General features: G+C 44.5%; 1 protein-coding gene across 2 annotated transcripts in view; it reads left to right on the top strand.

Moving 5' to 3' along the window:
• Positions 1-15,998, top strand: part of DAAM1 (dishevelled associated activator of morphogenesis 1) — a 287,972-nt gene that overhangs the window by 237,952 nt on the left and 34,022 nt on the right. The window contains exon 16 of one of the 2 annotated variants that reach the window (XM_067463067.1): positions 12,098-12,127. The exons of the other annotated variant lie outside the window; for it this stretch is intronic. Coding sequence (XP_067319168.1) covers positions 12,098-12,127 — 30 coding nt within the window. The remainder of the gene's footprint in view (positions 1-12,097; positions 12,128-15,998) is intronic. 2 annotated transcript variants of the gene reach the window in all.

Genomic DNA, 15,998 nt, shown 5'->3' with positions numbered 1-15,998 from the left:
CAATGCTTCTTAAGGCCCATTCAACCTCACTCCTCAGGATGTCTGGTTCTAATTCATTCACCACACCATCAAAAGTATCCTCGATATTATTATCCTTCCTATACAGATCTTCTGTATAGTCTCGCCACCTTCTCTTGATCTCTTCAGCCTCTGTTAGGTCCCTGCCATCTTTGTTTCTTATCATACCAATTTTTGCCTGAAATTTGCCTCCAATGTTTCTAATTTTCTGGAAGAGGTCTCTTGTCCTTCCTAATCTGTTGTCTTCTTCCACTTCCATGCATTGCCTATTTAAAAATAGTTCCTTATCTCTTCTGGCTAACCTCTGGAATTGCGCATTTAACTGGGCATATCTCCCCTTATTATCCCTGTTTCCTTTTGCTTTCCTCCTTTCTTGGGCTACTTCCAGTGTCTCAGCAGACAACCATTTTGCCTTCTTGGTTTTCTTTTTCTTTGGGACGTACTTTGTTGCCGCCTCCTGAACAATGTCTCGGACTTCTGTCCATAGTTCTTCTGGGACTCTGTTTACTAAATCTAGTCCTTCAAATCTGTTCTTCACTTCCACTGTATATTCGCTAGGAATGTTAGTGAGATCATATCTAACTGGTCTGTGTATTTTCCCTGATCTCTTTAGTTTTATTCTAAATTGGGCAATAAGAAGTTCGTGATCTGAGCTACAGTCAGCCCCAGGTCTTGTTTTCACCGACTGGATGGATGTCCGCCACCTTTGGCTGCAAAGGATGTAGTCAATCTGATTTCGGTGTTGACCGTCTGGTGAGGTCCATGTGTAAAGCCGTCTTTTAGGTTGTTGGAAGAGAGTATTCGTTATACACAGCGAGTTTTCCTGGCAAAATTCTATCAGCCTGCGTCCCGCTTCGTTTTGTTCTCCCAGACCATGCTTGCCTGTGATCCCAGTTGTCATTTGACTTCCCACCTTGGCATTCCAGTCTCCTGTAATGAAAATAATGTCTCTTTTTGGTGTATTATCCAGTAGGTCCTGCAGATCCTCATAGAACTGATCTACTTCTGCTTCTTCAGCAGCTGTGGTTGGGGCGTATATTTGGATCACTGTAATGTTGAAAGGCTTTCCTTGCACTCGAATTGAGATCATTCTGTCATTTTTTGGGTTGTATCCAAGCACTGCTTTAGCGAATTTCTTATTAATTATGAAGGCTACTCCATTTCTTCGATGTTCCTCTTGTCCGCAGTAGTAGATCTGGTGGTCATCTGATGTGAAGTGGCCCATTCCAGTCCATTTCAGTTCGCTGACCCCCAGAATGTCTATCTTTAGTCTTGACATCTCACTAATAACAACATCCAATTTGCCCTGGCTCATAGATCTTACATTCCAGGTTCCTATGGTGTGTTGATCTTTAGAGCATCGGATTCGTCGTTCGCCTCCAGTACCGTCGGCCGCTAGCCTTCCTTTCGGCTTTGAGCTAGCTGCGTCATCACATCTGGGGCTAGTTGAACTTATCCTCTGCTCCTCCCCAGTAGCATTTTGGCCATCTTCCGACCTGGGAGTCCCATCTTCCAATGGCATACCGACATATCTCTGGTTGTACTGGTCCATTTAGTTTTCTTGGCAAGGATACTGGAGTGGTTTGCCATTGCCTTCCCCAGGGATCACGCTTGGTCTGACCTCTCTGCCACAACCGTCCCGTCTTGGGTGGCCCTTCACGGTTTCGCTCATGACATCATTGAGGTGCTCAAGCTCCAGCGCCCCGACAAGGCGGTGATCCTTTGCTGGAGAGCTAGCTTAGAGTAAACTAATCCTTTATTCTGCATTTGTAAATATTTGCATAGGGACGATTGCCATGAACATCAGAATAAAAGCCGGCTACTGCACTTGTGAAAACAAATCCTTGCATGCTAATTTTACAAAAAGAAGGGGGAGCCTTTGATTTGGCCTCCTGCCACCATCTCTCCACAAAAATGTGTCTATCTAGCAAAACGGGAAGGAAAGAGCAGCTTTTCCATACAACTCAAAACTCAAAATATATTTGCATTCCTGGCACTTGCCATCCAATTTTCTTTGGTTTCAAAAAAAAAAAAACCCAGAAAGACTCCAGCTGTTCAATCTTGGATCTTGGGGTTTCTTTAATTTCTGTAAACATAAATAAACAATTGAGTAAGAATCATGCCTAAAGCTTGCAAATCCTTTACAATGCATGCTTACCCTGTTTCCCTGAAAATAAGACCCACCCTGAAAATAAATCCTAGCATGATTTTTCAAGATTTTTGAGGATGCTCGAAATATAAACCCTACTTCAAAAATAAGCTCTAGTTACAGTTCATAAAAAAGTCAATTTGGAAAAATAAGGTGTCCCCTGAAAATAAGCCATAATGCATAGTTTGGAGCAAAAATTAACATAAGACTCTGTATTGGGTTGTTGTAGGTTTTTCCGAGCTATATGGCCATGTTCTAGAGGCATTTTCTCCTGACGTTTCGCCTGCATCTACGGCAAGCATCCTCACTACCTCTGAGGATGCTTGCGATAGATGGAGGCGAAATGTCAGGAGAAAATGCCTCTAGAACAGTGTTTCTCAACCTGGGGGTCGGGACCCCCGAGGGGGTCGTGAGGGTGTGTCAGAGGGGTCGCCAAAGACCATAAGAAAACACAGTATTTTCTGATGGTCATGGGTATTCCATGTGGGATGTTTGAGCCAATTCCATCGTTGGTGGAGTTCAGAATGTTCTTTGATTGTAATGAACTATAAATCCCAGCAACTACAACTCCCAAATGTCAAGATCTATTTTCCCCAGACTCCATCAGTGTTCACATTTGGGCATATGAGTATTCGTGCCAAGTTTGGTCCATTGCATGAGTCCACAGTGCTCTCTGGATATAGGTGAACTATAACTCCCAAACTCAAGGTCAATGTCCATCAAACCCTTCCAGTGTTTTCCATTGGTCATGGGAGCCAAGTTTGGTTCAAATCCATCGCTGGTGGAGTTCAGAATGCTCTTTGATTATAAGTGAACTATAAATCCCAGCAACTACAACTCCCAAATTACAAATCCTCCCCCAACCCCACTAGCATTCACATTTGGGTGTATTGGGTATTTGTGCCCAGTTTGGTCCAGTGACTGAAAATGCATCCTGCATATCAGATATTTACATTATGATTTATAACAGTAGTAAAATGACTGTTATGAAGTAACAACGAAAACAATATTATGGTTGGGGGTCACCACAACATTAGGGACTATATTAAGGGGTCATGGCATTAGGAAGGTTGAGAACCGTTGCTCTAGAACATGGCCATATAGCCCAGAAAAACCTACAACAACCCAGTGATTCCGGCCATGAAAGCCTTCGACAAGACTCTGTATTATTTTCATGGAAACAGAGTATGTATCATTGGTGTAAAGTTCTTGAATTATTGGATCAAAGGGTGCTTTGGTCTACAGTACTCACTCATATGAGTATGTCTACAACAATGGCTCCCAACCTGTGATCCGTGGACCACCAGTGGTCCACAAAAAAACGAAAGTATGGACCATGGCCTCACCATTACTACACCATTGCCTCGAAACCATGTAGCAACAAGAGTGACTGGTCTCGCAAAATCCTCTTATAGTGCCGAGGCAACAGGGATGTTGGGAGGGGATGTAATAAGAAATTCAAAGTGCAGATTTGATAAATGTGAATTAAATGATGTGTGGGAATGAATTGAAGGATATATGGAGCTAATAATTTTGGAAACACCAGTAAAAGACCCAGGCCTGCAATGGCTAACTACCTGCTTGCTGGACTATAATTAAAAGTTGCTAATGAGAAATGAAAAGTACATATTAAATATGGCTTTTTGTGGGTGAGCAGATGGCAACTACTGGATGGCGTATGTTCTCTATCAGAAGCTAGAGCTGATGTGGTCTATCCAATGCAATTTTCTGAATCAGCACCCCAAATAACCAAACCGAATCTAAAGTTGACCAAAAGTTGATCTGTAACTCTTTGGGTACTAATGTTGGAGAGTGATCCCTGGTCAACGTGGTCCCTGTTCAAGTGGTCAAGGTTGGGAATCACTGGTGTAGATGCACCCAATGCCTTCAGAATTAGACCTTGACTGTTCTTTCCCTTCCATCTTCTTTTTCAGAGGGACCTTACGCAAAGTTTTTGTTGCATGATTATCCTACAGCTACTTTTGTTTCCTATACAGGTTGAGCATCCTTTAGTCTGAATACCAAAATACTCCAAAAATCCCAAAAATGTCAGTTAAGATGGTGACACTTTTCCAGAGTTCAATGTACCTTGTTATGAAAATCATTACAACTATTGTGCATAAAACTAAAGTTGACCAAAAGCTGATTCATAATCCCTTTGGTACTTAAGTTGGAGAACGTGGTCAATGTGGTCCCCGTTCAAGTGGTCCCTGGTCAAAAAATGGTTGGGAACTGCTGGCCTACATAGTAGAATTAATTCTGTTTGACACCACTTTGACAATAATGGTGCAATGCTATGCAGTCATGGGAGCTGTAGTTTTACAAGGTCTTTAGCCTTCTCTTCCAAAGGGTGTTGGCACTTCCCAATAATACCACAGAAAAAAGTGTTATATTCATAATAATGATAATAATATGGAATTATGGGGATTTGAAGTTTTACAATGTCCTCACCTTCTCTGCCAGAATGCTACAAATCCCAGTATGCTGGTATGGCTGTACCAGGAGCTCCAACTTTATTTTCTTTCTGTTATCTGTTTGCAGTCATAGGGCAGGCCTCCTGTCTATCATAATTAAGCTTTAGTTCCGCCCCTTGTTCAGGGCTCTGGGAGGGAAAGGAGCCATTTTTGGGCAGTCTCACATAAGGAAGCTAAACTATAGGACGTAGACCAGCTCGTCCCATAGAAAAGCTTCTTTTCTCAAGAAAATCTGGGCAAACAGCAACAGAAAATCCAGGGAAAAGGTCCCAAGGTTCTGGCTGAGAGCTCACAGCCTCACAGCCAACAGAGGGAAAACAGCCCTGAAGTTCTCAAAGAAATATCTGAGGGAGGACAGCACTACAGATCCACGGAACTCCATCTGATATATTTACAAACCTCAGCTGGTAGGTCTACTTGATACCCAGACGCATTTGGAATCGGTAGTAGGACCCACCCATGGCAGTTAAAGTGGGGTTTGTTGTTCATTCATTCAGTCGTCTCCGACTCTTCGGGACCTCATGGACCAGCCCACGCCAGAGCTTCCTGTCGGCCGTCACCACCCCCAGCTCCTTCAAGGTCAGTCCAGTCACTTCAAGGATGCCATCCATCCATCTTGCCCTTGGTCGGCCCCTCTTCCTTTTAACTTCTACTTTCCCCAGCATCATTGTCTTCTCTAGGCTTTCCTGTCTCCTCATGATGTGGCCAAAGTACTTCATCTTTGTCTCTAGTCTCCTTCCCTCCAATGAGCAGTCGGGCTTTATTTCCAGGAAGATGGACTGGTTGGATCTTCTCGCAGTCCAAGACACTCTCAGAACTTTCCTCCAACACCACAGCTCAAAAGCATCTATCTTCCTTCGCTCAGCCTTCCCTAAGGTCCAGCTCTCACATCCGTAGGTGACTACAGGGAATACCATGGCTTTGACTAGGCAATGGATCTTTGTTGCCAGTCTGATGTCTCTACTCTTTACTATTTTATTGAGATTGGACATTGCTCTCCTCCCAAGAAGGAAGCGTCTTGGGATGGGCATACCAAGCCACCTTGTCTCTCTCCTGAGGAATCTGTATAAGGACCAAGGAGCAACAGTCAGAACTGACCACAGAACAACAGACTGGTTCAAGATTGGGAAAGGCGTACGGCAAGGCTGCATCCTCTCACCCAACCTTTTTAACGTGTATGCAGAACACATCATGCGAGGATGTGCGGGGCTTGATGAATGCAAAGCTGGGGTGAAAATTGCTGGAAGAAACATCAACCTCAGATATGCAGATGACACCACTCTGATGGCCGAAAGCGAGGAGGAGCTGAGGAGCCTTCTAATCAAGGTGAAAGAAGAAAGCGCAAAAGCTGGGTTGCAGCTAAACATCAAAAAAACCAAGATTATGGCAACAAGAATGATTGACAACTGGAAAATAGAAGGAGAAAATGTGGAGGCCGTGACAGACTTTGTATTTCTAGGTGCAAAGATGACTGCAGATGCAGACTGTGGCCAGGAAATCAGAAGACGCTTCCTTCTTGGGAGGAGAGCAATGTCCAATCTCGATAAAACAGTAAAGAGTAGAGACATCAGACTGGCAGTTATGCCCATCCCACCAAGAACTTGGCACTGCATTAATTCTACAGTGTAGATGTAGTCTTTCTCTCAGCTCTGACTCCAAGCATAAAACTAATCTATTAAATGGGCAATGGTTTTCTCTCTATCTGTAATACTTGGAATGAAATAAAAAAAGGGATCATAATGTATGTGGAATTCTTTATCACAAACAGAGGAGCTTTCAAATGATCTCCGTGTTGCGGAGCACATCCCATATTTATTACATTGCCTTCCATGCAGATATTTGAAGATGCTCCCTTCTGACCTAGTAAAGGCAATAAAACTTTCAGCTAGATAGCTGTTTGCAGAGAGGTCGGTCTCTGCAAAACGGAATTATTTTATGAGCAATTGCCGTAGCGCCTGCAGCTTCCACCGCTTGGCTTTCACACTTTGGCCTGCGATTCCCGAACGTCTCTTTCTTCTCCCTCCAGGGTCTGGCACATTTGGGTGGATGCAAAAATAATATTCCGCCCCCTTAGCATCCATTAATGAGAATTAGAGCGAGAGCTAACATCCATCTTCTGTGACATTTAAAGCTAATGAAGTCATTAAAGGCCACTTCAGCTGCAACATTAGAGGCAAACCAGAAGCAGGTCTCTAATCCCAAAAGTTCACAAGCTAAAAATGGAATCGCATGCGCCAAAAAGAAAATCAGAAAAACATAGTGTTGGAAGAGACTCCCAAGGGCCATCCAGTCCTGCCCTGTTCTGCCATTTAGGAGTACACAACCATAGAATCATAGAATCAAATCATAGAATCATAGAGTTGGAAGAGACCTCATGGGCCATCCAGTCCAACCCCCTGCCAAGAATCAGGAATATTGCATTCAAAGCACCCCTGACAGATGGCCATCCAGCCTCTGTTTAAAAGCTTCCAAAGAAGGAGCCTCCACCACACTCTGGGGCAGAGAGTTCCACTGCTGAACGGCTCTCACAGTCAGGAAGTTCTTCCTCATGTTCAGATGGAATCTCCTCTCTTGTAGTTTGAGCACTCCTGACAGATGTCCGGACAGCTTCTGTTCTAAAAAGGAGGAGACTCCACCATGTGTGAAGGCAATGGCGTATTCCAGTATCAAACAGTTTTTGCAATCAGGAGGTTCTTTCTAATATTCAAGTAGAATCCCTTCTCCTGTAGTTTGAATTTATTATTTACTAGCTGTACCCATGACGCATTGCTAGGGCCAACCTTCCCTCCCTCTTTCTCTCCTCCTTTCTTTCTCTCCTTCCTTCCTTCCTTCCTTCCTTCCTTCCTTCCTTCCTTCCTTCCTTCCTTCCCGTTTCTTCTTGCATTCTCTCCTTCCTTCCTTCCTTTCTTATCCTCTTTCTCCCCTTTCCTTATTTATTTATTTATTTATTTCGGTTACTTCTACCCCGCCCTTCTCACCACGAAGGGGATTCAGGGCGGCTTACAAAGGCACAATTCGATGCCAGCATCACATAACAGTAATAAAACAAATAGCATCAATTAACAGTTAAACAACCTTTCCTGCATTACAACAATGAAACCAATACAAACCCAATTACTCCTCATTGACGGTCAGCATTTGCCATCTCATAGTCCAAATTCCGTTTCCACATTGTCAGTCCTGTCAGTCCTAATCGTCTGCTTGTCCTTATCTAGTTGTCAGATTGCCCAGAGGCCTGGTCCCACAACCACATCTTTACTTTCCTCCTGAAGGAGAGGAGGGATGTTGATGCCCTAATTTCCCCCGGGAGTGAGTTCCAGAGGTGAGGGGCCACCACTGAGAAGGCCCTGCTCCTCGTCCCCACCAGCCTCACTTGTGATAGCAGTGGGATCGAGAGCAGGGCCTCCCCAGATGATCTCAAACTCCGGGGTGGGACGTAGAGGGAGATGCGTTTGGACAGATACACTGGACCGGAACCGTACAGGGTTTTGTAGGTCAAAACCAGCACCTTGAATTGTGCTCGGAACTGAACCGGCAGCCAGTGGAGCTGACACAGCAGGGGGGTGGTGTGCTCCCTGTATGACGCTCCGGTGAGTAATCTGGCTGCCGCTCGCTGGACCATTTGAAGTTTCCGAACAGTCTTCAAGGGCAACCCCACGTAGAGTGCGTTGCAGTAGTCTATTCGGGACTACTTTTCCATCTCCTTAGCAGCAGATGGAAAAAAAGTGATAGAGTTGGATGTCATCTGCGTACAGAATCCATTGCTCCGCGTCCTCATTTCTAGAGAAGCAAAGAACAAACTTTCTCCATCTTCAATATGACATCCTTTCACATATTAAATTAAATTGGCTGCTGTAGTTCTTTCAGGCTATATGGCCATGTTCTAGAATCATGCTTGCCATAGATGCAGGCGAAACATCAGGAGAGAATGCTTCTAGACCATGGCCATATAGCTTGAAAGACCTACAGCAGCCCAGTGATTCCGACCATGAAAGCTTTCGAAAATATATTTAAATTAAACTTGGAAAGTAGTCTTAAGAGTGCATCTTCACTGTAGAATTAATGCAGTTTGACACCAACTTAACTCTACTTCCTGGAGGGAAATCTTAGCAAGCACATGTTTTCTGGAAATAAGGTAGACAAGCAAACCTCTTCTTCACTTCCCACCCTTAAAGGTTTTTCTGTTTTTAGATGTAGCCATTATCTGAATAAGCCCAATGTCTTCGAGTCCCATTTCGTGTTGCCACAAAAGAAACAATTCTGTCTAAATATGGGAGGGAGATCCTGTAAAATGTTATTGAAAGCCAACCCTGGTTTTGTTTGTTTGTTTTTGTTTGTTCGTGTTCATATTTTTTTCCCCATCATGGTTATACATCCTTTAAAACAAAACGTTGTTTTGAATTCCTCTGGGTGCTGGGCAAAATCCGAACTTAGTGGTTGAATAATTGTTAGTTTTGTTGGCCATCATAGAAACTTAAGAATAAACAACTTTCTATTCCATCCAAGTGCTGTAAAAGATGGTATTTAAATGTATATGAGATCGTACATCTGAGCAAAAGTTCAATGCTATAGGTTGAGAAACCCAAATATCCTTATGCATCCATGAGAAAAACGAAAAAACAAAGTTCTGAGCACAATTCAAAGTGCTGGTCTTGACTTATAAAACCCTATACGCTTCCACCCCAGCGTACTTGTCTGAACGTATCTCCATCTACATCCCACCTCGGAGTTTAAGATCTTCTGGGGAGGCCCTGCTCTCTATCTCGCCTTTTTCGCAAACGCGTTTGGTAGGGATGAGGGGCAGGGCCTTCTCGGTGGTGGTCCCCTGCCTGTGGAATTTGTTCCCCGGCGAAATTAGGTTATCCACATCCCTCCTTTACTTCAGAAAGAAGTTAAAAACGTGGATGTGGGACCAGGCCTTCGGGTAATCATGCTGACAATAATGACAATCACTATGGAAATGGACTAGGGACAAGCTTGATGGAGTCTCTAACCACATAAGTCCCACCCCATTCTGCCAAGAGGCAGGAAAATCAAAGCACCCCCAATGGATAGCCATCCAGCCTCTGTTTACAGTCCTCCATAGGAGCTTCCACCACATTTTGGGGTAGAGAGTTCCACTTCTGAACGGCTCTCACAGTCAGGAAGTTCTTCCTCATGTTCAGATGGAATCTCCTTCCTTATAGTTTGAAGCCATTGTTCCATTGCGTCCTAGTCTCCAGGGAAGCAGAAAACAGACTTGCTCCCTCCTCCCTGTGGCAGCCTCTCACACATTTATACATGGCTATCCTATCTCCTCTCAGCCTTCTCATATCATATCATCTCTCAGCCATCAAAAACTTTCGGACGTCCTCTTGGCAACATCCTTTGCAGACGACCAATTCTCTCACACCAGAAGCGACTTGCAGTTTCTCAAGTCGCTCCTGACACGACCAAAAAAAAATGGAACCAAGGATTGGTGATAAAGTTTCAGTTGAGACCCCTTTTCCCCAGGATAACGCTTACAAGAGTGAATTTCCCTGCGGAGGGAAAGATTTCCTATCACTTCCTGTTGTCTCACCCCTGTTCTTAACTAAGAGTTGTTTGTAAGTCAAATGTTTGTAACTTGAGGATTGTCTGTATAAAGCTATGTAAATTCTCTGCAATCTTTATTTTTCTTTTCCTGACGATCTGCTGTTACTGGCCAGCATTGCGACTAGGAATTCTGAGGGTTGTCACCCCAAAAGTACTTTTTCCCATAGTGTGGTGTTTCACATGTGTATAGCTTTTCTATCTCACAAACCAGGGAAACTGCTCGTCTGTTAATCATACCTTTCAGCAGCTGCCAAGGACGGAAAAGTTATCTTCTGGGTTGAAAGCCAAGTGTGCGAAAGATGGGGATTAATCTTTGTTCGCTGGCCTTTGTTTTTCCCCCCTAAGATGTACTGAAACTGGAGCAAGGGGGACATGGCTATCCTATCCGTGCCTTGTTTATAAAGTCTAAATCATGTTGGAGGACCAAGAGTTCCCTTGAGAGATGTTTTCTTAGATTAAAAAAAAAGTATGTTTTTTAAATTAATGGTTTTTCCACTTTTGAGGGGGTCCTTTGCCTATAACCCAGCATTTCTCAACCTGGGGGTCGGGATCCCTGGGGGGGAGGTCACCAGGGGGTGTCAGAGGGGTCGTCAAGGATCATCGGAAAACACAGTATTTTCTGTTGGTCATGGGGGTTCTGTGTGGAAAGTTTGGTCCAATCCTATCGTCTGTGGGGTTCCGAATACTCTTTGATTGTAGGTGAACTATAAATCCCTGCAACTACAACTCCCAAATGTCACGGTTTATTTTCCTCAGACTCCACCAGTGTTCCCATTTGGGCATATTGAATATTTGTGCCAAGTTTGGTCCAGATCCATCATTGTTTGAGTCCATAGTGCTCTCTGGATGTAGGTGAACTACAACTCCAAAACTCAAGGTCAATGCCCACTAAACCCTTCCAGTGGGAATTCTGTGTGCCAAGTTTGGTTCAATTCCATCATTGGTGGAGTTCAGAATGCTCTTTGATTGTAGTTTAACCATAAATCCCAGCAACTACAACTCCCAAATGACAAAACCAACCCACCCCCAACCCCACAACTATTGGAATGTGGGTGTATTGGGTATTTGTGCCAAATTTGGTCCAGTGAATGAAAATACATACTGTCTATCAGATATTTACATGACAATGTATTGTCGAAGGCTTTCATGGCCGGAATCACTCAGTTCTTGTGGGTTTTTTCGGGCTATATGGCCATGTTCTAGAGGCATTTCTCCTGACGTTTCTCCTGCATCTATGGCAGGTTTCCTCAGAGGTCTGAGGAAGCCTGCCATATTTACATGACAATTCATAACAGGAGCAAAATTATGGTTATGAAGTAAGAATGAGAATAATGTTATGGTTAGGAGGTCACCACAACATGAGGAACTGTATTAAGGGGTCGTGGCATTGGGAAGGTTGAGAACCACTGCTCTAACCCCAGCAAATTTGGAGAGTGTACCCTCTTTAGGTGTGTTGGTTTCATTTGTCCATTGTTTACCCCATCTTATTAGAAACATGCATGAATGATCAATGAAGGTTGCGTCTTCCTAACCAACGTCTTGCTTGTTGCATTTCTCTTAATTTGGCATGCTGCTTCGGTATCTTTCCACTATCCTCTTCTTATTGTACCTTGTCTGCATTATAACCAATGAGCTGGTATTTCCAGAGAGCTGTAGGATGTTGTTTTTGTTGTCGTTGTCGTCGTTGTAGATTATTTATTGCAAAAAGAAGCACCGCTGAATTATATATTCTTTCCAACTGTGCTTTGACTCTTCTCTCTCTGTTGTTGTTCTTTCTGTTTTGTGGTTCTTCTTTATTTTATTTTATTTTATTTTATTTGCTGTGACCACTGAACTGCACGCTTTTTTCCTGCCTATCCCCATGCTTCTGCTCTGGCTGTAGGACTTCTTTGTGAACAGTAACTCCAGGCAGGTGAGTACGTTTCTGCCCAACTCTTTGGTCAAATAAGTGTGTGGTTCTCACCTGATGTAACTTCAGGGATTGCCTCTTCATTTATCAGGTTGCTTATTTCCTAAGAGCTGATAGAGAGAGCTGCCTCCGTGTCCTAACTATGGCAGAAGCTCCATAGATGTAGACAAGAAACATAGAAACATAGAATCAAAGAGTTGGAAGAGACCTCATGGGCCATCCAGTCCAACCCCATTCTGCCAAGAAGCAGGAATATTGCATTCAAATCACCCCTGACAGATGGCCATCCAGCCTCTGCTTAAAAGCTTCCAAAGAAGGAGCCTCCACCACACTCCGGGGCAGAGAGTTCCACTGCTGAACGGCTCTCACAGTCAGGAAGTTCTTCCTCATGTTCAGATGGAATCTCCTCTCTTGTAGTTTGAAGCCATTGTTCCATGTCCTAGTCTCCAGGGAAGCAGAAAACAAGCTTGCTCCCTCCTCCCTGTGGCTTCCTCTCACATATTTATACATGGCTATCATATCTCCTCTCAGCCTTCTCTTCTTCAGGCTAAACATGCCCAGTTCCCTAAGCCGCTCCTCATAGGGCTTGTTCTCCAGACCCTTGATCATTTTAGTCACCCTCCTCTGGACACATTCCAGCTTGTCAAAGGATCTTCTCAGTGTCTTTCCATGAACTGTTGGCACAATCTTGGATTTTATTTCACCAAATGGTGAAGTCCTTCCTGTTCAAAGTTTTTTTCCTGTTTTTTAACCTGCTGTATCTGTCTGTCATTCATAAATGTTGGGTTTAATTATTGTGAGCTATCTTAAATGATGCAAAGGCATCAGAAGGGTAAGCTGTAAGCCATTGTTGGGCATGAATGAGTAAATGCATCGAGCATTGAATTGTTGGGATTTGCACATATGTTTTCAAAAGAACAATGGAATAGATTATGCTGATGCCTACGAATATTATGAATTATTTTTTGTTTGATTTTGGGGAAATACATATATAGTCCTACATCTAACACAAAAGCGTTGACTAATTGCAGCAGTATTTATTTATCGTGTCATCAGCAACCATTGTATTACAATTCCAACAGAGCAAAACAAACACAGAGATTAAAAAGAAAAGGAAAAAAAAGAAAGAAAAAAAAACCACACAGATTTTGTAAATTTGGCATTTGGTTAAATGTCCTTTGACCAGTATCTGGCCACTTGGAGTGCCTCTGGGGTTGCCGCAAGAAGGTCCTCCATCGTGCATGTGGCAGGGCTCAGGGTGCATTGCAGCAGGTGGTCAGTGGTTTGTTCTTCTCCGCACTCGCATGCCGAGGATTCCACCCTGTAGCCCCATTTCTTAAGATTGGCTCTGCATCTCGTGGTGTCAGAGCGCAATCTGTTCAGCGCCTTCCAAGTCGCCCAGTCTTCTGAGTGCCCAGGGGGGAGTCTCTCATCTGGTATCACCCATGAATTGAGGTGCTGGGTTTGGGCCTGCCACTTTTGGACTCTCGCTTGCTGGGGTGTTCCAGCAAGTGTCTCTGTAGTTCTAAGAAAACTATGTCTTGATTTAAGTCGTTGACGTGCTGGCTGATACCCAAACAGGGGATGAGCTGGAGATGTCTCTGCCTTGGTCCTTTCACTATTGGCTGCTACTTCCCGGCGGATGTCAGGTGGTGCAATACCGGCTAAGCAGTGTAATTTCTCCAGTGGTGTGGGTCGCAGACACCCCGTGATAATGCGGCATGTCTCATTAAGAGCCACATCCACTGTTTTAGTGTGATGAGATGTGTTCCACACTGGGCATGCATACTCAGCGGCAGAGTAGCATAGCGCGAGGGCAGATGTCTTCACTGTGTCTGGTTGTGATCCCCAGGTTGTGCCAGTCAGCTTTCGTATGATGTTGTTTCTAGCGCCCACTTTTTGTTTGATGTTCAGGCAGTGCTTCTTGTAGGTCAGAGCACGGTCCAAAGTGACTCCCAGGTATTTGGGTGCGCTGCAATGCTCCAGTGGGATTCCTTCCCAGGTAATCCTCAGAGCTCGGGATGCTTGTCTGTTCTTAAGGTGAAAGGCGCATGTCTGTGTTTTAGATGGATTAGGGATCAGATGGTTTTCCCTGTAATAGGCAGTAAGAACACCTAGAGCTTCGGAGAGCTTCTGTTCTACCATCTCAAAGCTCCCTGCTTGAGCAGTAATGGCACGATCGTCAGCATAGATGAAACTTTCTGTCCCTTCTGGCAGTGGCTGGTCATTTGTGTAGATGTTGAACATGGATGGAGCAAGTACGCTCCCCTGAGGCAGGCCATTCTTCTGTTTCCGCCATCTGCTTCTCTGGCCCTGGAACTCAACAAAAAAGCTCCTGTTTTGTAGCAGGTTTCCTATGAGGCGGGTGAGGTGGTAGTCCTTTGTGATATTATACATTTTTCTCAGGAGGAGGCGGTGGTTCACAGTATCATAGGCTGCTGACAAGTCTATGAAGACAGCTCCTGTGATCTGCTGCCTTTCAAAGCCATCTTCTATGTGCTGGGTCAGGTTCAGCACTTGCGATGTGCAGCTTTTGCCTTTTCTGAAGCCAGCTTGCTGTGGGATCAGACAGGGGTCTATATTTTCCATAATTCTATGCAGAATAAGTCTCTCCAGAACTTTGTAGAGGTGGCACAACAGGGAGATTGGTCTGTAGCTTTTTGGGTCATTACGGTCTTTGCCTGGCTTCAAGATGGCGATGACTCTTGCTTTCCTCCAGATTTTGGGGATCTGACAGGATGCCGTGCAGTTGTTCATCAGCTCCAGCAGCCAGCGCCTTGCTTTTGGGCCAAAGTTCTTGATTTGTTCCATCCGTAGATCATCCAAGCCAGCTGCTTTGCCATTCTTACATTTGTTGAGAGCCATGTCCAATTCAGTAGATGTAAAGGGTTCATGGAGGTTGTTGTTCTCAATCTCCGGCTGTCTGGCTATTGGTTTCTTTCCTACTTTGGTGGCAAGGTTGGGTTTCCCATTCTTCAAGAGTTGGTGTGCTATCTGATCTGCCTTTATGTTGGCATGGGTATTAGTTTGTGAGGGATCGTTGCTCAGCCGTCTCAGCAGCCTCCACGCCTTCTGGCTGCTCCTGCCCATGTCGACCTCTGTGATCAGCTTGATCCACTGTTCTTTCTTGGCTTCAGAGATGGAGGACACAATGCTCTGCGCTGCCTGAAGAGTCTGCTCACTGAATGGGTCTTCGTTGTGGAGCCTGTAATAGTTTTCCAACAAGGCAGCTGTTTCAGAAGTAATGCCCTGGAGGTAGTGGGTTCTGCAGCCTCTCGGTATAGAGGCCCGTGAGCAGGTTTTCACTATTTCAATAAAATGTTCGTATTCCTCAGGGACTGGCGCGACTGATGTGATCATGTCGTCTAACATGTCTGAGAATTTAGTCCAATCTGCCTTTCTGAAGTTGTATCTTCGTTTAAATCGAATTTCCTGAGGCCTTATTGTTGGGAACAGTTGGCATATTATTGGTCGGTGCTGTGTGTTTGGGATTGGTGGTCCCACTGATTTGGTGCATTGCTGTACGATGCTGTCGCTCACAAATAAGAGGTCTGGGTTATAACCTCGGTGCCATCTCCCGCTGTTGTAGGATGGTGGGAGCTTGCTATCATGGATGAGTGATAGTTTGTGCAGTTCAGACCAGGACAGGACAGCCTCTCCATTTCTGTCCTCTTGGGCATAGCCCCATATGTGGCTAAGGCTGTTGAAGTCACCAATTACTACCGCCCTTTGGTGCCTGTCAAAGTTCTCGGGGGAGGAGAAGCAGAAATCTTCATTTGGGGGCTTGTACACAGAGGTGATGGTGATGTTATTAAGCTCTACTGTTATAACCTCGATATTGTTTTCTTCAGTGTTGTGGGCACTGCTGACTTGG

This window comes from Anolis sagrei, chromosome 1 (assembly GCF_037176765.1).
Source record: "Anolis sagrei isolate rAnoSag1 chromosome 1, rAnoSag1.mat, whole genome shotgun sequence".
Taxonomy (NCBI): domain Eukaryota; kingdom Metazoa; phylum Chordata; class Lepidosauria; order Squamata; family Dactyloidae; genus Anolis; species Anolis sagrei.
This window is presented reverse-complemented; position numbering and strand designations above follow the sequence as displayed.